This window comes from Folsomia candida, unplaced genomic scaffold (assembly GCF_002217175.1).
Source record: "Folsomia candida strain VU population unplaced genomic scaffold, ASM221717v1 Fcan01_Sc006, whole genome shotgun sequence".
Classification (NCBI taxonomy): Eukaryota; Metazoa; Arthropoda; class Collembola; order Entomobryomorpha; family Isotomidae; genus Folsomia; species Folsomia candida.
In genome coordinates this window covers 393790-414849 of record NW_019091198.1, presented here as the reverse complement: position 1 = coordinate 414849, position 21060 = coordinate 393790, and the positions used below count along the sequence as shown (strand labels likewise).

At 39.7% G+C, this 21060-nt stretch overlaps 3 protein-coding genes across 7 annotated transcripts in view; 2 read left to right on the top strand and 1 right to left on the bottom strand.

Moving 5' to 3' along the window:
* Nucleotides 1-29: 29 nt before the first annotated feature.
* Nucleotides 30-2140, top strand: LOC110851232. Of its 2 annotated transcripts, XM_035853174.1 has the most exons (7): nt 30-175; nt 300-475; nt 567-613; nt 688-920; nt 1004-1087; nt 1167-1420; nt 1510-2140. In XM_035853174.1, exons 2-7 carry the CDS (start codon nt 390-392, stop codon nt 1832-1834), a joined length of 1029 nt encoding a protein of 342 aa, XP_035709067.1. In that variant the 5' UTR covers nt 30-175; nt 300-389; the 3' UTR covers nt 1835-2140. The 2 variants fall into 2 exon arrangements, with proteins under 2 accessions (XP_035709067.1, XP_021954618.1); XM_022098926.2 differs by having other exon boundaries at nt 32-475.
* A 365-nt stretch (nt 2141-2505) lies between these two features.
* On the top strand, nt 2506-3952 carry LOC110850982 (J domain-containing protein). The gene is made up of 4 exons (XM_022098597.2): nt 2506-3077; nt 3153-3254; nt 3332-3448; nt 3522-3952. Exons 1-4 carry the CDS (start codon nt 2979-2981, stop codon nt 3729-3731), a joined length of 528 nt encoding a protein of 175 aa, XP_021954289.1. The 5' UTR covers nt 2506-2978; the 3' UTR covers nt 3732-3952.
* A 105-nt stretch (nt 3953-4057) lies between these two features.
* The window catches only part of LOC110851245 (protein O-mannosyl-transferase Tmtc3), a 114533-nt gene continuing 97530 nt past the window's right edge, over nt 4058-21060 (bottom strand). For all 4 annotated transcript variants that reach the window (XM_022098945.2, XM_035852617.1, XM_022098946.2 and 1 more), the window contains 13 exons: nt 19718-19817; nt 16027-16142; nt 15108-15280; nt 14291-14546; nt 13206-13357; nt 12598-12819; nt 8864-8922; nt 8768-8802; nt 6845-7062; nt 6586-6658; nt 6172-6473; nt 5933-6098; nt 4058-5855 (listed from right to left, as the gene is read on the bottom strand). In XM_022098945.2, the coding sequence (XP_021954637.1) occupies nt 5445-5855; nt 5933-6098; nt 6172-6473; nt 6586-6658; nt 6845-7062; nt 8768-8802; nt 8864-8922; nt 12598-12819; nt 13206-13357; nt 14291-14546; nt 15108-15280; nt 16027-16142; nt 19718-19817 (2283 nt within the window). In that variant the 3' untranslated portion in view covers nt 4058-5444. The remainder of the gene's footprint in view (nt 5856-5932; nt 6099-6171; nt 6474-6585; nt 6659-6844; nt 7063-8767; nt 8803-8863; nt 8923-12597; nt 12820-13205; nt 13358-14290; nt 14547-15107; nt 15281-16026; nt 16143-19717; nt 19818-21060) is intronic.

Below are 21060 nucleotides of genomic sequence, written 5' to 3'. Positions count from 1 at the left end.
TTCGTTGAATCTCACTTGTCTCATCTCTTCGCCGGGACAGTCGATTGCTTTATTAATCGTCTATGTTTTCATGAAAATACTGTTTTGTTTTGAATCAAAACTTTTGATCCAGTTTTTGGCACTGATAAGCATTTGTAAATCATTGTCAATTACAATAAATTTGCATCCACTTAAGGTAAATGTGAAGTAGCTACAAGAAAGCTGATAATAGTTTTCGTGCTAAAGTTTGAAGTTCTCGAATAATTTACTTTCAACTTCGCAGTTAATTTTGTTCTATTTCGGTCATATTCAATTTAAAGACAACCGTTGATCATTCAAAGAGTTTCGAATTTTGACCTCCATTGTTGCTGATGAAAAGAATACACTTGGGAAATCGACAATTTTAAATAATGAACGAGATCGGGATTGGTAATCTTCCCCCCACAACAGCTGACTTTTTGCCTCAGTACAAGGCTATTGGTCAAAGTCTGAAAAAGTGAGCATTTGATTAAGATTATAGCATTTATTTGAATCCGTTATTTAACTAATCTGTTTGACAAGTTTGTTTCTTTTTGCTAATTGCGTAGGAGATTTTTCCGTAAACCGAATGTTGCTGAAGCTATTGTGCAATATGGTACAAACAATTAAATAACAAAATGCTTGACTGTAGGATACCCACTAATGATTGCAATTATTCTAATTTTGCAGAAGCACTTGGTCAAGAACTTCAGCGAGAAGAGCAAAAATCATTTGCCGCAGTTTGTTACTTGGAATCTGCAAAATGCCAAGAAAGCTTGCGAAACAACGTTCAACAAGCAAATTCTTTAGTGAAGGCTGCGAAGCTATTTTTGGAGGCTTGGGAGTCTGAACAGCACTTTAATTTCAATGGAGAACCCTTTAGTGATCAAAGTGATACCACTTGTTTATTTGGGAATCTTGAGGTCAGAACTAGCGACGATATCATTACACGTATATGATTGATGTATAGTTAATTTTGTCTATCGCATATTTGTATACATTACAGCTTGGTATCCAGACTTTGAGCCAAGCAGCAAAATCTTTCAGTAATCAAGGTAATAAGGGCTCCGCGATATTGATAAATATGCAGGTAAGCAACATGACACACAGCTAGACATTGAATAATTTGGTAGTCATAAAGTCACTCATAAGTTTGTTACACTTTTCAGCTTGGCGACATTCTGTACCGTGATGGAAGCTATGGGGAAGCTTTAAACTATTACAAGATTGCTTTAATCGATGCAAAGCAGAGTTTCTCTCTTTTTGACCAATTGCTAGTCACAGAGCTTGTCTGCAAAGCCAAAGTGAAAATGATGGAATTGGAAAGTGTCCTCAAAACTGTGAATGATAGCCTTATTGCGATTAAAAACTACGATCATGAAAATGAAGTTCCTGCTCAATTTGTGTCTGAATATGCTCAAAAGTAAATATACATAAAGTCTAAATATTACTCAGATCTATTAATGATGAATATTTATGCTGATGAGTAATCATTTCATTTTAATTATACAGATTCCAAATTATGAAAGTTATGTTGGTGCTCATCCTTGGTGGAAATACAACGGATGTCCTTGATTTTATTTGGCCTAAGCTTCCAGTGACATCAGCCGACGCTGGTGATGACGACTTTTCCAGCGCATCGCCCGAATTGTACTGCGAAAGTACAAATAAAGATCACCTAGAACGTAGAGAAGTCACGTATCTTTTAAAGTCCCTTGTTCTCGCTGTGCAGGAAAATTCTTCCGTGGAGCTGAGACAGATTCACAATAAACTAATTCCCGTAATGGATGAATCACATCACGATCTCATGAAATTTCTGCTGCAAATGCAGCGTTAGCTTTAATAAATACATACATTTATTAAACGAAACTAGATTCTGCAGTTTTAACCTACAACTCAAGTTTTAACTAACTGTATTATATTAACTAGGTTTTAGAAGCTTTAATTTCGCAAGATTTGTGATGATATGCCATGTGCTAGTTGGCTTAATATAATGTAATACAAACCCAAGTATTATTAATTGTCCATCATCACAAATTTCTATTTTAGTATTATTAGTAATTATTATCCTTATTGTTTCTTGCCTGGTAATTTTATAAAATAATGAATAAACCAATGAACCCAGTTAAGAACTCAACAGTAACTTATCAGCTTTTCATCTGAATTGCATGAAATTTACATGTACAATGTTGTCAACGGGGTTTGCCCATATCCACAATGAACGTCTTTGGATGCCACATCAGGAGCAGTTATCAGTTTCAATGTAATTTTCTTAATGGAATCGTAGTGGTCTAACTACTCCAAAAAAGTATAAAGTTCTTGCCCCATTGCATAGCATACGCTTAGACACAAGTTGTAACCTTCTCACTACGTGCAAGCATAACAAAACACTAGCAACAAAACAACCAACTGCTGCATGAATAATATTTATTGCATACATGATGCAAGATACATGTGTTGTGATTACTACAATTAAGTTGATGATATTGAACGATAGAAAGATTAGTCGACCTTTTTCTTACAAACAGATATGCAGCTCCCTTTCTACAAGTCTTCCAATCAGATGGCTGGTTAAAGGATTTATCTTCTGTTCATTACACATATCGCATCATCCACACTAATTTGCATTTGATTGTGTGATTTAATATGTAGGTTAGTTTGTTCACGACCTTGTTCTCTTGAAAATTTCCAGAATTCAAAAGAACAGTTAGAAATAGAAACGCTGAATCAGGGAGTCGGAGAGCGCAACTCGTTGGCACATAGTGCATATAGGATTGATACACTTATTACAGTAAACCACGTTCCAAGTATCGATTTTGATTCTCATCTTCATCGTCGTCTTAGTTGAGTTGAATCTCTTCTCTTCACGGATCCAGTTTAGTTGTAGAAAAAATTTATATTTCAAGATTCTGTACTCAAATTGTGAAAAAATTTATATTTCAAGATTCTGTACTCAAATTGTGAAAAAATTCCAAGTAGTTATGTCGTTATCATTCAGTATTGGAAAGATTCTTGGAGGCGAGGGTGACGTGGATAGGAACGATTTTTTCAACATTTTGGGCTGCTCTGAAAATTCAACGGTAATTTAATTTCAATCAAATTGCTCTGGGTTATAACTAACTAATTAATATTGGATATGCTGATTCTGAAAACAGGAAGAACAAATTGTTACAGAGTATAGAATTCGGGCTTTAAAATGTCACCCTGATAAAAATCCGGGAAATCAGGACGCTTTGCAAGAATTCCAACGTCTACAGGTACTCATTTACTTAAGGAGTTAAAAGCATCAATTTTGGGGATTTTATAGAGTTATTTATGCATATTTGGATTATAGGAAGCTCGCGATACTCTTACGAGTCCCGAGTTGCGACCACTTTATGATAAATGGCGTCACTCAGAAATGTGCATTCCGTTTAAAACTTGGCTAAATATGCATAATCGGTGTGCAACTGTGAGTGATTTATTAAATTTATTACACATCTCAAAATATTCAGGCACACAATTCTAAATCAATGCTTTTTCAGACTATGCACTGGGCCAAACCAAGGGAACAAACCATGTTGGAAAACGGTCACTCGTCCAAAAGGGGATTGGATGACCCAGACCTGCAAGAGTTTGTCAAGAAAGATGCACCGTTATCAATGGGCAGTGATATTACGCGAGGTTCAAGGAATGGGTGGGAGTCGGACGACCAGACCAATGTCTACTCGCAATTTAGAAATTATAAAATCTAAAAACTTCTTGTAACATTTCTGTTTTATTTCAAGCGAATGTGTTAGCAATCTTGCCAGACAAAGGGACCAATCCTTTATTCCTATTAATTAATGACAATCTTTATCCAGGGGACCATTCAAAGCGGAAACGAAAATTGTAGCAATTTTTTCTCTATTGATTAATGGAAAGATTGAAATGATGTAAATAAAAATGCTTTGTTGAGCTCAGAATTAATTAGCAACCATAAATTCTTTATTCAATAATACGTTATTAATTCATTAAATATAGTATATTTCATTTTTCATAAACTAGTTGAATAATTTCATTAGTTTCCATCCAGTTGTTCTATTTTTAATTTTTATCATTTCCGCTGAGAATAAAATATGTATTATCACGAAAATCCTCATTTATCCTGATAAAAGAATGGTTATAATATTTTTACTTAGTTAGTGGTACAACAAGTATGTACTTATGGTTAGAGATTTATCGTATAAAGAGTACATTGTCAAAGAAAGAACAATCATCATCCATTCATTGAAGTCTTTCATCAAGTTTTTCATACAACACATAAAGGTCCAAATATCCATAATCACTCATTTTTATGCGTATCACGAGAAATAACGTTTTTTTTCCTATTGTGCTACCCATAAGACTTGACTTTTTTAAGACTGTGTACCCAGCTTAAACCATACACATTCAAAGTGTTATTTTACAGTATTTTTCTTCATGTACGAGTTTACGAGTGAGTATACATACATGTCAAATTTTATAATAACATTCTTTTCATTTCTAGTCTGAAAAAATGTGCACAATTTATCTTAAATTGTGACGTAGTAGTATTAGTATTAAAGTGAAAGTACAAAGACACAAAGGCACCATTTTAGGGCCATCCAATTACATACAAAGTTACAGAATACATGATTATATATATAATATATACTTTTTATTTTATTAAGAACTAGTTTTCTTTTTTAACAGTAGTGCAATTAAGTATGTAGATAATTAAAGTTAAAAGTTAACAATGATTGTATAGTAAACTGTTTTGTTATCGTAATAGTCCGATCCATTCCAAATCTGTTTTTGTTTCGTGAATCAAAATTGTTTTCCATGTAATATTTTTCAATCAGAAAAATCTGTTAAGTAAAACTAAGCAGTATACCTACTTATGTGCATACGTAGCTAAATACATATCCTAATACGTTGCGTACAGTGTATGTGAGTACCAGGCCTGCACTACCAAACTTTTAATTGATTTGCAACCATCACTAAACAACTTCAAGTGTATATTTCTATAGCATCATTAATTAAACGTATGTATAATTGTATATAGTACATTATTACAACATCATTAGATGTACATGACATACATACAATCTAGCTTTCATAATCCTACAATTTGCAGAAATATTTTTTTTACATTAGCGCACACAAAAATATTTTCATACAAGAGTCGAGTAGCATTCTGTCGTTTCGTTATAGCATTTACAAAATATTTTTCATATTTGTGAGGTACAACAGTCCTTAATTGCAAACATGTCCACAAAAATTACACAATGAGATTCAAACCGAAACACGTCGTCTCGCAACAGCTACTTTAAAAGTAAGCCAAGAGACATTATATAAGTACTTAGAGCAAATTGTTTAACTTAAAATAGAAATATGTATATTAATTACAATTCAAAGTACATGATTTTTTTTTCTTTACGCAAAACAATAACTGGTTGCATTTTATCTTATGGAAAAATTTTCTCCGTGTTGGGCATATAATTTTTGCTGCTTCCATTATCCCCAAAGTTGACATCATTGCTGTTGTCATTTTCCGGATGATTCTGATCTGATGCTCCATCTTCTGTCGTGGCATCGTCCACATGGTCGACGTCGAAGGTGTCGTCAAATTCGTTCTGAGATTTTTGCATGACACTTTTGGTCGGCGAGTTTTGGTTGACGACGGATGTCAGCTTGTTGATTCTTTGCTGAACAATCTTCAAATGTCGAACAATGTACTCCTCATGTGGTGCAAGTTGTGAAGCTCGAATAAAGCATTTCTCAGCCCTGAGAAGATCTCCTCTTTCCACGTAGACGACGCAGAGGTTGTGCAGACCTTGCACGTTTTCCGGGTCCAGTGTCAAAATCCTTTGATAGCACTGCATACCATAAAATTGTTAAATTACTTATTACTACCATCTACTATACTTTCGATTTTTCTGGTTAGTAAGATTACCGCCTCTGCAGAGTCCAAATCCTTAATGTTGTTGATGTAAATGTCTCCCAACAAAATAAGCCCTTTAATGTGGTCTGGATGATATTTCACTAGCTGGTTCAAGAACGGAGCGGCCTCCAATGGTCTTTGACTATCTGCCAGCAACAATGCCAAGTTGAACAGAGCACTGGAACAAAATAGGAAAAAAATAGTTTCAAATTAATTTTTGTCCAAAAATATTTATGTCTATTTATATGTACCTCCTGAAATCCTCCTTGAGTTGAATCGCCAACCGGAAATACTTTTCCGCATTTTCCGAGTCTCTATCGTCCATGGCCAACATGCCCATGTGAAAGTAAGCCCTCTCATTATTCGTGTCTCTCGAAAGGAGGGTGAGAAGCCTCTGTTTCGCAATGGCCCGATGTGGTGGGTCTCCTAATTCACTCAGAACGATGGCTGAATTCAAGAGAGCTTGACTATGTTCCGGTTCGAAATCGAGAGCTTTGTCCAAATATGCGAGAGCCTGAGATGGTTTTCCTTGCTCCAAGTAAACCACTCCAAGCTATACGAAGAAGGAACACAAAAAGAGTACACATGTAAACTTACACTCTCCTTTTCTTAACAATGATGAATAATATCTCGCGACAAAATAAATCATATCCTTCTGCTCTCACATTGTAGTAAATGTCGGGGTTGCTGCTATCATAGAACAAGGCTCGCTCATACACCTCCTGTGCTTCCTTTGTCCTGAAAACCAAAACAAAAGAAGGCTTCATCAATCATCCCCCATTGATGGTTGCGGTCCGTGTAGTGACATGACAATTGTGTCGTTGTATCATAATAATAATAATAATAATATTCCTCGTCCACCTTCTTTTCTCATTATTTTGACCCCACCAACCATGCACCCCGACCAACGCTCTGCTGACTCACCTATTCATTTTGAGGAGAATGTCGCCACGGTTGATGTAGGCTTGCGTGTAATCTGCCCTCATGGAGATGGCCTGTCGATACAGACGGTCAGCCTCCTCGAGTCGAGTTTCATTCCGAGCAATCAGGTTGGCCAGGTTCAGAAATACGTTGAGATGATTGGGAGCGATCCTTGCTTGGTATGATTCGCCAGGTTTTGCCTTGGGGAGCAACGACTTGGCCTGAAAGAAATTATAGCAACAATAAATAAATATGTACATCAATAAATAAATGAAGAGTTAACTCATCCAGAAATTCACAACATTTCAATAATAATATAATGAATGATTGATGGTTGGAGTTCGATAGTTCGTGATGATGAGGATGATGATGTGGCTACCCAGTGGAAAGTCCTTTATAATAAAGTTGGAACTTTTGTGCAAACAAATCGTATCTTGACGTTGGCATCATTCCACTAAACTAACAAGTAAATGCATATTTTACGCTCTTTTCGCCCTATTTAGTTCCTTGACGGATCCTATAAGTGAACAAGTATCCCGTGTTTGTACATACGGACCGGATAAACTTGATCGGATCTCGCACGAGGAGAGTGAGAGCGTTCATGAATGTTTGTCATCATTCATTTTTCGGGATGTGGAAGGACGAAGAAGGCGAAGAGGAGTTTGAAGAAGACGCAGAAGAAGAGGAGGGTAATGAATCGAAGGATGTTGTTGGTGGAACAAAGGTGGAGGAGAAGAAGATGCTGGAAATCATCAATCTTGTTGTTAACAAAGGAAACAATCAATAAGCAGAGGTTAGTTGGCGAACAAGGCCTCCCATCGCTTCTCTGTTGCATCAAATCCACCCTCCTCCCACCAACCGCTATACGCCGAGGAGGAGGAGGATGAGAAAAGCAACAACAAAAAGGACCAGCGGGGAAGAAAAGATTGGCCAAATCCACGCCAGAACCGCAAGACTACAACAGATGGATAATAATAATGGGTGAATCGAATCATAGGGAGAAGAAGCGACCAAGGAAGGAGACGTTGCTCGATAAGTAGGATATGAAGGAAAGGATAAGGGTGCTCTATCATCATCACAACCAAAGACAGAACTACTTCGTTATTCTATTCCTCATGTGGATTATTCCACCAATATTCCACAAACTCGTCCTCGTCGTAGTCGTCGTTATATTTATAACAAATCCAACCTGCATAACCAACATGTGTGTAGTTTAGCGCAATAAATAAACTGGATACACCGAAAGGGTGTGGTGTGTGTATGTGCGCATTTATGTACATCGTCCCGTTTTGGCTTCGATAACCGCGATAAACTTTAAATGCTTTAAATCACTGGCGAAATAATGCATGCATGGTATTACGATATGCATACCATGTACATACATGCATAGAGTATGCACTTTTTGCCCACAACCTTCATGACTTCATCAATTTAAACAAATCGTGTCAAGAGAACCTTGGGCTTGCTTTCTTTTTATCAAACTCTCCATGTTGGCCATCCACCTTCTCATTGCTAGGCTGATAACTTGTTTGGCTCTTTTCCCCACTCAATCACGTAGGATAAGAAGAACATGTTACTTCTTGACTCGGTGCTCTCATTGAGTGGTGTCCCAAAGCTAACAAGGAATTTTGCTCCTCTTTCTTACGTCAAGACTTTATTTATCTCCTCCAGAATAATGCTCATCCTCGCTTAAAGTAAACATGGGGGCCCAACCACACCGCCGAACGAGGAGAGGCCGATGGAGGAGGACGCACTCATTCACGGGCACACCACCATCATCATCATCATCATAAAGGACGTTTTCCACAATTTTCCAAGCGTAAATCATTAGAGGAGCATCTCGGTAAGAGAGATGGATGAGGGTGAAGATGAGCGTTGAACGTATTTTAAAGTTGAAGAGAGGATCAAAAAGCGCTATGTACGTACCTTGAGGTATGCGTCCTCCGCCTCTTTATACAGCTCTGAAATAAAGTATCAAGAATAAGAATGTCCTTTAAATGTGATTACCAATGACAAACTTACTGAGGTTGTTATACGTCCTCCCAACATTGATGTGAGCACCGATGTCATCTGCTTGTGACCTATGGGTTAAAATGCATCTTATCTTTGTCATCTGATTGCACACTGAATTGAAAACGGTCACATTAATCAACCCTCTCCTTACTTCCAGTCCACTAACCAAGTAAAATACGGCCGACGAGTAAACACACTTTCCCTTTCAGCTCAACTACCATGCAGACTGCATTACACGGCTCTCCTTCCTACCTACCAATCCAGCCAAGTCGACTTACTTAGAACGACGCTTTTTTCTGCTTCTTCGTCTCCACCACAACCTAAGCACCCAACTCCTGTACTTATGTATGCTTTCTCCTCTGCTTGTCGTCCTTGTCGCCGGTGAAATAAAATTGTAGAATCCGATGGAGCTGCTGCTGCAACCCTCCATCCAGCGACTGCATTAAAGGAGAGCGCAGAAAGACAACCTTCACCCATCTCCTCCTCATTATCCTTTATTTACTCGTCCGGCAAGAGGAAGAAACAAATGCTTTCTTCCTCTCCGAAACAATCACGGCGTGCTCTCTTGTTGTGTATTCTCCTCTCCGCTCTCTCTCTCTTGTTAATTCACATCTTGATCGATTTTACAAAATTCATTAAAACCGATCAATATGGGCTGAGCGTTCTCTGGAGCTGGTTCGCCTCCTTGGACTGGTTTCCTTCTGTCTCTCTCCTTCGTCTCCTAATAATAATAAGTTGACGAGGTTTTTTCTCTCTCGAGGTGAAAGCAGAGTAGTTGAGAGTCTGATGGTGGGTGGGTAGTGGTGAGTGTACTTGATTATGAAATGGTTCGGTTGGTTTGTTCGATTGGTGGATGGGCTCATCTCATCAAAATTCGGAATACCATTCCTTCAACTTCACAAATACTCTTGGTCCGCGATGAAAACTAATCTCAAGATCAAGAAGGAATTTATGCGTTGAGACGTTTCTTCAAATATTCTTCAATATCTTCTCATCTTGATCTCATCCTTCTCATCATTTCATAACACAGAGAAAGAAAGAGAAAGACGACTGGGAATTAGGGATTACAAATCCGGTTTTTACGAATTTCGAATACTGCAAAATCCGGATTTCACAGATACAAAACCCGGATGTTTTTCAAATATTGTTTGATATTCAATAGCAGTAATTTTAAAAATCTGAGAAAATTTGGATTTTTATCAAAGGTTTAAACGAGCGAAAATGGATTATTTTCTTTATTCAACATTGTTTGATGAAATCAAATAATTTGGCCACATTTACGAAACACCCAGAGGAAATAAAAATCAGATTTACGGTCTCGCTTCAAAATCCCAATTTGTAAAATTAGAACGGATTTGCAATCCCTACCGGGTTATAAAGTTATGCATTCAAGTAGTTGCAAACAAGAAGATGAGGCAGTTGTGGAAAAACCACATCATTTTTGCAAATAACTTATGGCTTCACTTGTCGAAATCAAAGAGAAGTTTGTCTACCTGGCAGATGAGGAGTTTAAAGCAAAAGTTTTACGTAATCGCTATTATTCTCATCTTCTAACAAAACCTGAAACCCTGCTGCTTGCTTTTCCCATAATTAAAAATGTTTGCAGGATTTTACATAATAATTTGAAAACTCTCACTCTCTCTTCCTCTCTTATAAAATGAAACTTTAATCCTTGGGAAAAATTTATAAAGGAGATAAAATCTGAAAATGCATCACGTCGATATGTCCGACCCTTTAAATCAGACCTCATCCTCGCATCATCATATCACTTGAAAACAAGTGTCCATCAGGGAATTTCGAAAATCTGGTGAAAACCACCCACCACACTTTTACTACTCCTGCTCGCAATAGCCGAGGGAGCAAGTGAGGACATTATCAGCTCCGGATAATGTTTCCTCTTGAAGCCAACTTACTTAAAAACTTTAGTTTGACAAATAATATTAGTTGCCTGGAGAGAGTGAGATTTCCAATCCAATCGTACAATAAGTTGGTGGTGAAGACAACAAAAAGCTTTTTGGACGAGGGGAGTAAATACCCACCAAGTGCTTGGATAAAACCAGCGTGCACTTTAGCCCCCCAACCACAAGCGTTTTCTTCCACACGCGACGATGATGTTGATGCATGTCCCCCTCCGTCCGTTCCTTGGACGATCGGGTTACTTCTTCTTTGGCGGAGAGAATTTATGGTCAAGAGAGAAAGGAAAGAAACCCCAAGGATCTACTGATTTATCTCATTTCGGACTTGGGGAAAACTGACTTATTGGTAAACTTTACTCCACCTCGGCTTCAATTTACTACCTTCGCCCAGTTCTCGAGCTATTTCTGTTCAATAGTGTATCATGTGTGCATCGTTTGGCTACTGCTGCTACATTTTCGGCTCAATATCCTACCAAACCACGCGTATTTCAGTCTCAACAAGTCAACTCTCTCCCTCTACAACCAGCGACTAGCTGTCTCTTTCCCAGGCTTAACTTTTATTTATGCGAGTATCCTGTTGGAGAAGCAAAAATACTTGTTTCCGTCGCCCTCGTCGTCCATTCGTTCATTGGACACGCCAGTATTCACAATCCCACAGCAGCCCATGTATGTAGTGTGCAGAATGCACCTGAATACAACTACGTGATCAATCTTGATCTGGTCCAATATATCTTCGTTCTCATTCACTAGTCGTCGTCGTCGTCGTCGTCGTCGTGGAGTTGGTACGTAGCAGTTTCGCGATAATGGACTCGCCAGTTATACATCTATGCATCTTGTGTGCGTCGTGTGGACAGCTGAGGAAAAACTTTTCATAAAATTCTATTTTGAATTTTTTACATTTTTCATCCCTGGATGGATGAAGGGCTCTTTTTGCTTTCAGCCAAACCCAAAAATGGGATACAACTTTATCCACTAAGAATCATCCACAAGCCAGAGGATAATACTTGCCCCCAGCCGCGGCTACAGCAGCAGAACGACTACAACATTGGCAGCAAGTTACCACCCAACCGACCAATGCATTAACTGAGCCTTATGCCATTACCACCACGATCCCAATACCACCAAGTTTGGACGACGGAACTTGCACGAAGAAGAAGACGAAGGAAGGAGAAAGTTGTCAGAGCGACTTTTGACTTTCCCTCCTCGGATAATATATCAGCAGATGAAATAAATCCTTCGTTCAACCAAAAAAAAGTGAGTTAATCAAGTGTTACGAACAAACATAGAGGAAAGTGTGGCCCAACGATGCCAGAGGATGGAAGGTTTTGCTGTGGGCCCTTTATCATATAAGTGAAATTGTAAGAGAGCAATAAATTTTGGGCATGTGTATTAAAATTTTGGCAGCAAAACAACACACACAACACTGCAAGAGAGAAAGATAACATTCTTATTTTTCCCTTATATTATTATTATTATATTGCATGTGCAGGGTGACTTTCTCGCCCGTCCTTTCTTCCTACCACCATCCAAAAAGAAGACACGAGAAATGTAAAGATAACAACTTATCCTAAAAAGCTAAAATGTATTTTGCTCGGGGAAAAGTGTTTATGATCCAACAACTTATTTGGATACTGTGCTCCTCATCTGCGTCGGCCGTATTTCACCACCACCACAAAAATAAATTCTTTCGCTCTACTGGACAAAACCCCAGCGAGGAACAGTAAAAGTTTCAAAATCAGCGCCAGCTTATTAAAATTTGGGTGCGTGCTGATGGCTGGATTGAAAAAAGAGGAACAAATAATGGTAACATTTCTAAAAATAAATTACCCCACAGCTTTCTGGAAATAGAACAAGGCATCCTTATATTTTCCTTGGGATTCGAGAGCATGTCCGACGTTGTTGTAGAGTTTGGCATTTCGTTGGTTCACCCGGAGTCCAGCCATGAAAATGGAGTATTCCGATTCCCAGTCGTTGTTCCGGACGTGTGTCTTGGCCCCGTGGAGAAACAACAATCCTGCCAAAAATAACCAGCACCACTTTCTCCGCTCCCTGCAAACAACAATGACGCGAAGATACATTATATTAGCTCGTTTCATCATCATGTATCACTTTTTTGCTCATCAGTAATAGAGGAATAGTTGGGATTCTTCCTTTAAAGTCGGCACCAAAATAACTATGAGCTTATTACTACGAACGACTTTCCCTCCAACCAGCATTCTCATCTTCCCATGGTGTTGGCACATACACTTACACATTCGTGAGCATGGAAGGATTGGTGGTGGTGGTGAAAGAAAATTACATAACGTGGATCCATTAATCCCAGTCCGCTCAGTTATTTCACTACCAATACGTGCCACCACCACCACCTTTGGGACAAGGTATGTCTATAATTATGCATTATTTAACAACAGCTAACAGTTTGTGGTGGCACTTACTTGTTGGAGGAGTAGATCCGCGTCCACCCGTAGGCGACGATGAGGCAGAACCCCATGGAAGGGATGTACAGGATCCTCTCCGCGATTACGAAACCCACAGGGAAGAATAGATTGGATGCGGGCAGGAAGGGGAACACCATGAGTGACAAACCCTGAAATGTCGGACATGTGTCGTCATCATCATCATATCACCACCACCAGGCTACAACTACTTCTACACTGATTTCTTTCATTAGCTTCATCATCATCAAAACCAAACTTGCTTCGAGGAGGAGGAGAACGATGGTCTTTTCGCTGCAGTGCTCACAGTAAAAGAAGGACGAAAATCCCTCAGGGCAGCCGATCCACTCACTCTCTCTCACTTTCCCCACTTTCCCCGAAAAAATTACCAACCAACCAACCCACCCGCAATATTGGCCACACAATAATAAAAATGAGACTCGCACATAGCCATCCTTTCTCCGATTTCTGCCCTTCCACTTTCTCATTCATTATCATCCTTATCGTCATCACATTACGTTTCAGCCAGTCAGCCGTGTAGTATTCATGTGTCTCTTTGATGTGTGTGTGTGTGTGCGGGGAGAAAAGTGCCGAGTCATACAAGTAGTTTTGTTAACAAGTTAATATATACTTTCCAGTCATCTTCGTTTCTCTGCTTTGTTTGGCTGGATACACAAAAGAACTGTCATCATGTCTGTCATTCAGCCATTTCATCATCCTTGTTGATGTTGGTTTAGTTAGTGAATCGATGAATGAATGAATCTGAGTGAGTGAGATCGCCCATATATCCACACATACGTACATACGCTACCCACCCGCTTGAGCAAATCAAGATCAACTCTTGTACAAACAGAGGCCAGGATCATAAAACTTGTAGAAAAACAAACATTCCTTCTTCTTCATTCTCTCGTCCGCTTTGAGTAAGAGTACGGAGAAGAGCGAGCCAACAATTCAATCCCCACCCTGTTTGTTCCGTTATTCTCTCTTCTCAAAGAAAATACATCCTCCTCTTCTTTCTCCACCAACTTATTGCTCAAGCTATCTCCTCTCAAAAAACTTATCAAGAAGGAAAAATCAAAAAGTACCATGATGACAATGTTTGAGTGCCGATCCGAGCCTCGGGACAAGGCCGCCTTGGCCAAGAGAAAGAGAACGGCGAAGGTCGAAATGGTTGCAAAATTTCGAGGATCTCCCCAGCCCTCGATCAAGGGGACGGTGTTCATCGTCCAGTCACAGCACAAATCACATGGGAACAACAGTAGCCAGCTGTTCATCGCAATCAGATAATTGTAGGTGAGGTGACGCACAGGAAACTCGGCCACGGATGCGGGGTTGTCGAACCTGGGAAATTTAGATAACAACGACATTAATTATTATGAAATTGTATCATCGAACAAAACATTGTGCAGAAAATTCGAAAAGGACGAAATATGTAATCACGAAACATATTATTTGTTGTTGTTCGCCGACAATCCATTCCTTTGTAGCGTCCCTACCACTGCTTCCCTTGCGTCATCATCATCGTCGTCTCAATTGCTATCTTCTTCTCTGTGTTGATTTACTTTTACTTTATTCTCCACAAAATTCATCCAATTCAATGAATTTACCACCGGAGGGGAACCCAGAGAGAGAAAGACATGGATACAAAACTTGAAACAAAACCAGGAGAGAAATTCCCCCCTTTGTTTCTTCTCCTTTTTGCTTGTCATACGTATCTTTATCAGACGTGGATTTGTGGTTTATTTCATAATTTGCTCCATACAACAAACCCAACCACGCCATGACCTCTTTTTCAAGGAATAAGGAGACACAAAGAAGACGACGGCGACCTTCTCTTCTCTTCTCTGCACATTGTTTATGTTCATGTGAAATTAATGCAGAAATGGAAGAAAAAAAACTTACCGCGTGAACACGGGCAGTTGCGAACCCATGACAATAAGGCGACCAAAAAATAGTACAATCACAGTCGCTATCAGCGCCAACATTCTCTGGCTCACGGGACTTATCCAAGAGGGGAGGGAGCCTTTACCTCTTAACGCAGGCTGGAGGAGGAGGATTAGGTCCTTCACTCTCAACTGGAAAGCAGAAGCACAAACCATAATCATAACATAATATCCAATGAGCTCATAAGTCAAGGACTAATGTGCACGAAAAAAGTCAACTTGTCCAGAGAAAATTGGACGCAGGGAGAAGAAAATACTTTGCCACATATATACACTCCTCAGTCAGCCTCATATTCATTGACATTACTGCTTCACCTCGCTCACTACACACCCACCCACCCACTCATACATACGTACAGACATTCATACAAGATACGCATACCTTGGTGCAGATAGATAGTTACAATGGGAAGCAAATTGTATTTCATTGGAGCCACCAACCAACAGAAAAATTGTACGTGTCTCGCTCTTAAGACATAATTCCCAATGTATTTCTCCCATTTGTGCATCGAAAGAATTTCGACCGCTTTTTTGCTACACGCAAAGTTGTGCATAAATGTATGTGTGCATGAACGTGTACACCAGACCCCGTATAATTTATGACGATTGCATTATTTCTCAGCAGGGTGTGCCGTCGTGGCGAGTCGTAAATGCACATATACAAATACGAGAGAGCAGTAACATAACGGGAAAAAGTAAGTGTAACATTTCCCCCATTCAAACCTGGACTCGAGGTGGTGTGAGTCCAGGTGAAAACAAGGTGATGGAAGCCGTCAATCGGTGAATAAATGTTACATTTGCCTCCCCGACAAAGAAAAGTGAGGCGGAATGAGCAAATAAGCACGGGCAGGAGTAAGAGGTGAATATTAGAAACTTACCTTTTGCAGGATGAATATTTCATACACGGCACACACGCCAAGGACCGTGATCCCTTGCTCCTTGCACAACATGGCAACCGCAACGAGCAAACTGCACACCAGCATCAGCTTCCAGTCTGGAACGATTTAATCAAAAGAAAAAATCACATTAATTATTTTTCGTAAAAAATGCCAGGTGTGTTTCGACGAGTTTATTATTTTGTGACATGCATCATATTTGTACATGTAAAATACAATAATCATTATTAATTAATTAGTCTTATTCTCTAAACAAACAATATTTCGAGAAAGGTATGAGACATGGATAAATAAATAAACCCGAAAAGGTCGTATCACTTAGGTGAGCCTGGTCCAATTAAAAGTAAAAAAAAATAATTTTATCATGCAGAGAGAATTGTGCATTGTAGCATCACCGATCTTGGTGCTGCTGCCTGAGATATTCTAACTGAGAAATGCATATTTAGGTCAACTTTTTCAGCTACCAGTTAACAATTTTTTTGTTTCCATACTCTTTTTGTACCTCCCCTAAGAATAAATACGGATCAAATTCTAAGAAACGTTGTCTCTTTTTTACTGCAACTTTCTCTCTGGTCCAAATGATCCGATTTGATCATTATCGTCACGATTGTTATAATAATAACATTCTTATCATCATCTTCTCCCCTTTGTCCAATCAAAAGTATTATAAGCTGTGTACTTACGTACGTACGTAGTATAGAATGTGCATGTCCCTTTCTACATTGCTAATCATTTACTTTCACTTATATATATATTATCGATTTCTATTCATCTCTTTGTTGCTTGTTTTCGTTTGTCTCATCATTTCTCTTATCTTTCTCTCCCTCAGTATGGCCTGATTCATTAATGGATGTGATATGGAAAAGTATAACAACACACAACGGATTAAATCCTTTCCTGCTTTTCTTCCAAAGTTGGGATTATTTTTTTCGGGAAATAATTGATACATTGTCTACCAAGAGGCTGTTTAGCGTCACTCATTCTACGTGACGACTGGATTGGACAATGTCCAACTATTCCCAATTCCTAATGCCTCCCCCGAGAAATGCTATTACTGTTGCTTGTCTTCTCGTAAAACTTGTGTATTACGTCGTAATTAGCTGACTGCAGGCATTATCTGTTTCTACGTTGACCACCAATCCGGAGCAGAGCAAAGTTATGATGATGCCCGTTTTCTATGAATAATAGAGTCCACATTCACCCCCCACGTCTTCCCCCGCCTCTCCCCCCCTTAGACCTTAGACCAAAAATAGAAAAAAGTAATCTAAAGAGGAGGAATCCACCCAGGATTTGGAGTGTAGGCAGCAATTCGTCCCAATAAAGTAGGAGAAGAGAAGAAGGTATGAAAATAAATGATCAGCAAGTTGCCAGTTGGTTGCTAATGATATGGAAGGGAATTGAGAAATCCCTTGAGACGGGGTGAAACCAAATCATTACAGTCACCCTGGAAACATTTGCCACAAATCATTCAGCCTCGAACGAACCGTTGCCGACCGACCGACCCAGCCAACGCACATCGCATCAGGATGACGTTGAGGGGGCAGAAGAAAGAAAGAATGCGGAAAGAGGAGCATCCAAATCCACGTAGCACAAACTGGCGGCCTTAAAGTCTAAAGTTTCTGCGGAATTTACAACGAGTCGACGTTGAAGAGTGTAAATCATGGATGTTCCGCATCATGGTGAACATTATGATACAAGTTCACACAGGGTTTTGGACATGATTTCCTTCATTCCTCCTTTCCACCATGTCAATTACTCCCTCAGGTCATTATCGTTATTGCCGGTCGCTCCCCAGACAAATTTTTAACTTTCACTAGAAGCCCACAACACATTTGTCCAAAGTCCAGAGTCAAGTCGAGTCACTTACTCAATAAATGCCGACAAAACTAAGAGTGGCTGCTACGTACTCTGTCAGTGTGGAGAGAATGAGGAGAGTCAGCAGATTTCAAATTTTTATTGTACTCGGTTATTGTCATCCTCCGTCTGGGCCTTCAGTAAAATAATAACGAAGGAAACTTTCTCTTAGGGTGAAATCTCTCCACCAATTTTTATTTCACTACTTTTTCCTCAGCAAACAATATTTATCCCCATTCCATTAGTTTATAGTCCTTGGTAAGAAGAGAACCGAGGCCTGGGTCCGGTGGAGGCTAGAGCGTAGTGGTGTGGAAACCAGAAGCAGGGTCCCACGGGCATGGATTCCACTGCTACGTACATATTTCCACCGCCTGACTTACTGATAACCAGTAATGCTACCAAATGCATCCACTGTTGACCTCTGGCCAGCATGCAGCCAGAAACCCCTCCAACCAACACCAATTACTATATGTGTGCATACATATACATGTGTGTATATACACATTTTCGGTAGGCTACACCATGTTACGTAACTTGATACAGATTCCATGGAGCGGGCAGCCATCCATGTTTTCTCTGTATCGTCAATCCCCCCGAAGCTCCGAGAGAAATCCCAAGTTCTCCATAAATATTGGAAAAAGTCTCTCAAATTATTCCCAAGTCATTTCATCCACTCACTCAATCCACGCATTGATTACGGTTACGCCGAAAATGAGCAGTGTGTCCCCTCTCCGTTCGTCCCTAAGCCAGAGAGTCGCCTCTAATTTTTCATGATTCTTCCCTCCCATAATTCTCACCACCACCAGGGCGACTATAGAAGAACCAGCGCAATATTGACTACTGCTGGAGGTCAATTAGGGGATCACGCCACGCCATGCTTCCCTTCTAAATAATTTTTCATTAAATAAACTACCCGCAAGAATAAGTATGCGAGGGAGAATGATTCAATTGAGTGCTGATTGGACTAATTTTCTCCCAGCTTTTACGATCCCCACTTCCACCGAGCTAACTGCTATAACTGCTCTTGCCTGCGACTGATTGTGATTGCATGAGTGAGTAATGCTTTATTCCCGGCTTGGTGAGCCTATAGCTTAGCGAACTATCCTGGCAGACGATGAGTGACGACGACAACTGGTAAGTATGCAAGTCGGATTGAACTCCTCCGTCCTGGTAAAAGTTAAAAGAGTGCGGAGAGGAAAGTATAAGGTCGGGATCGACTTGATGAAAAAAATTCAAACCACTTTCTCTGACTCCCTGTCTCTCTGCCTTCTCCCTTTGATGATTAATTTGAGTTTGGTTAATGACGCCGATCCTTTCGGATTTGGTGGTGGTAATACCCGGCAATAAATCTTTTCTCTCACCTCCTTGCGCAATTTGCATGTGTTTTCTCTCTCTTTCGATCTCCTCTAACTCCGCAGTCATCATCATTTGTCTTTTCAATCACAATAATCGCTCATTATCCACAACCTCCACATGATCCACACCCAGTCACCCTTTCTTTCTTCCACTCCTTTCACTCCCACTCCACAATTTATTCCAACTTATCCATCCGAAATCAACGCACCGCCACCCAATTAGCTCTCGGGTGTCTGTCAATCTTTCAGCCCCTTTGTGGATACGGCCAACTTATGCTGTCACTCACCACCATACGCAACTCGGCAGTTGATCGTAATTCCAGCATCATTTGGGTAATTACGTTTCAAGACGGGGTAGAACATTAGTGATAAAAGGCGGAGAGAACTTTTTAATTAATGTGTGAGTGTAATGCAGTGCTATCGTTTATATGCATAGCAAAAAGGGAGCATAAATAGGAACGTACCTGTTTTGCTCCGTTTCTTGGTCGCTTTCACATACGTGGTGAAAGCCAAGATGAAGAATATCGAGGACAAAGACTCGGCCCTTCCCACGACCCCGGTTACCTGTAAGAGAGAAACACACATTGTATATAAGAATATACGTATATATAATTCACGTTACGTAACATATGTAAGTCGCTGAATATATATTGTAAAAGTGGATGAGGATGGTTTTCACTTTTTTTTTGCTCTAAGACACAGGGAAATGGAGACTATAGCGGCCTTGGCTCGTTTCAAGCTAAACTCATCAAACCGTGTTTACGCCGCATGTAGGATGACAAGAAGGAAAAAAACAGGTCTGCGACACGCCGGATGACGACAGCTTAACCATGATTTATTTCCAAGTAGGATTAGCCCACCAAGAACAACGGTAATGAAACTAAGTCATCACAAGCTCGTTACTTTCTTGGTCGTTTTGTAATGTGGAAAACCACCAGAATTTCATTACTTGCGATGCGGCTGGAACAAGGGGCCAATCAAAGTCAATTTATACACGTGAGGGAATATACCACATGACGAAATTTCGAACAATACGTAATACTTAAAAGACTAGTAAAAAACTAAATTGAAAAAACCCTCGATTATTGGATTTAAGGGTCTCTCCGCTGGGAAAGTATTGAAAATAATGAACCCTAACAAAATTTGAATAATGTAAATAGATATCCCAGTTTTTTAGAGGATAAATTAGATTTCTTGTAAAGAATTAATTCCATTTATGGAAGAACAATTTCATTTCATCCACAATACCTGGACGAGTTCCAAATTGCCATGCATGCAAATTTTATAATTTTCTCCGGAACTCGCACCAAGTGACGAGAATGAGTGATGTTAATTATATTGTGATGAGCCTGATAGAAGGAGCTGGCTTGGCTACCTACTAGCAACCCTGTTTTTTTGCCCATGTCCGGTGAAAGCATCCACCTCGTACCGTCACGTTATATCCCTTCCCGTGCCCTAGTCCATTTTCTAATAGAAGACGAAATAGCTTTTTTCTACCGTAATCAAGATTGATGATCACGAAAGGACATGGTTTCGATTTGTTTTCAGTTTTTGTCTGCCGCTCGTCCATATTGCAACGAGCGAGCGAACGAGCGAGGAGAGGACCTTGCTGCTCATGCTGCAAAAAGCGATACTACGGCGAGATAAAAGAATAAGTTTAAAAAAAGCCTTCAACAACAAGGTCCACATCGTGTTTCCATCTGCGCCTCACATATTCCACCAGGCAAAACACCGTCATGAATCTCACTCAGCTCCGCATAAAATGGAAATAAAACCCTTTGTCCGCTTTACAAAATGTGTACAGTAA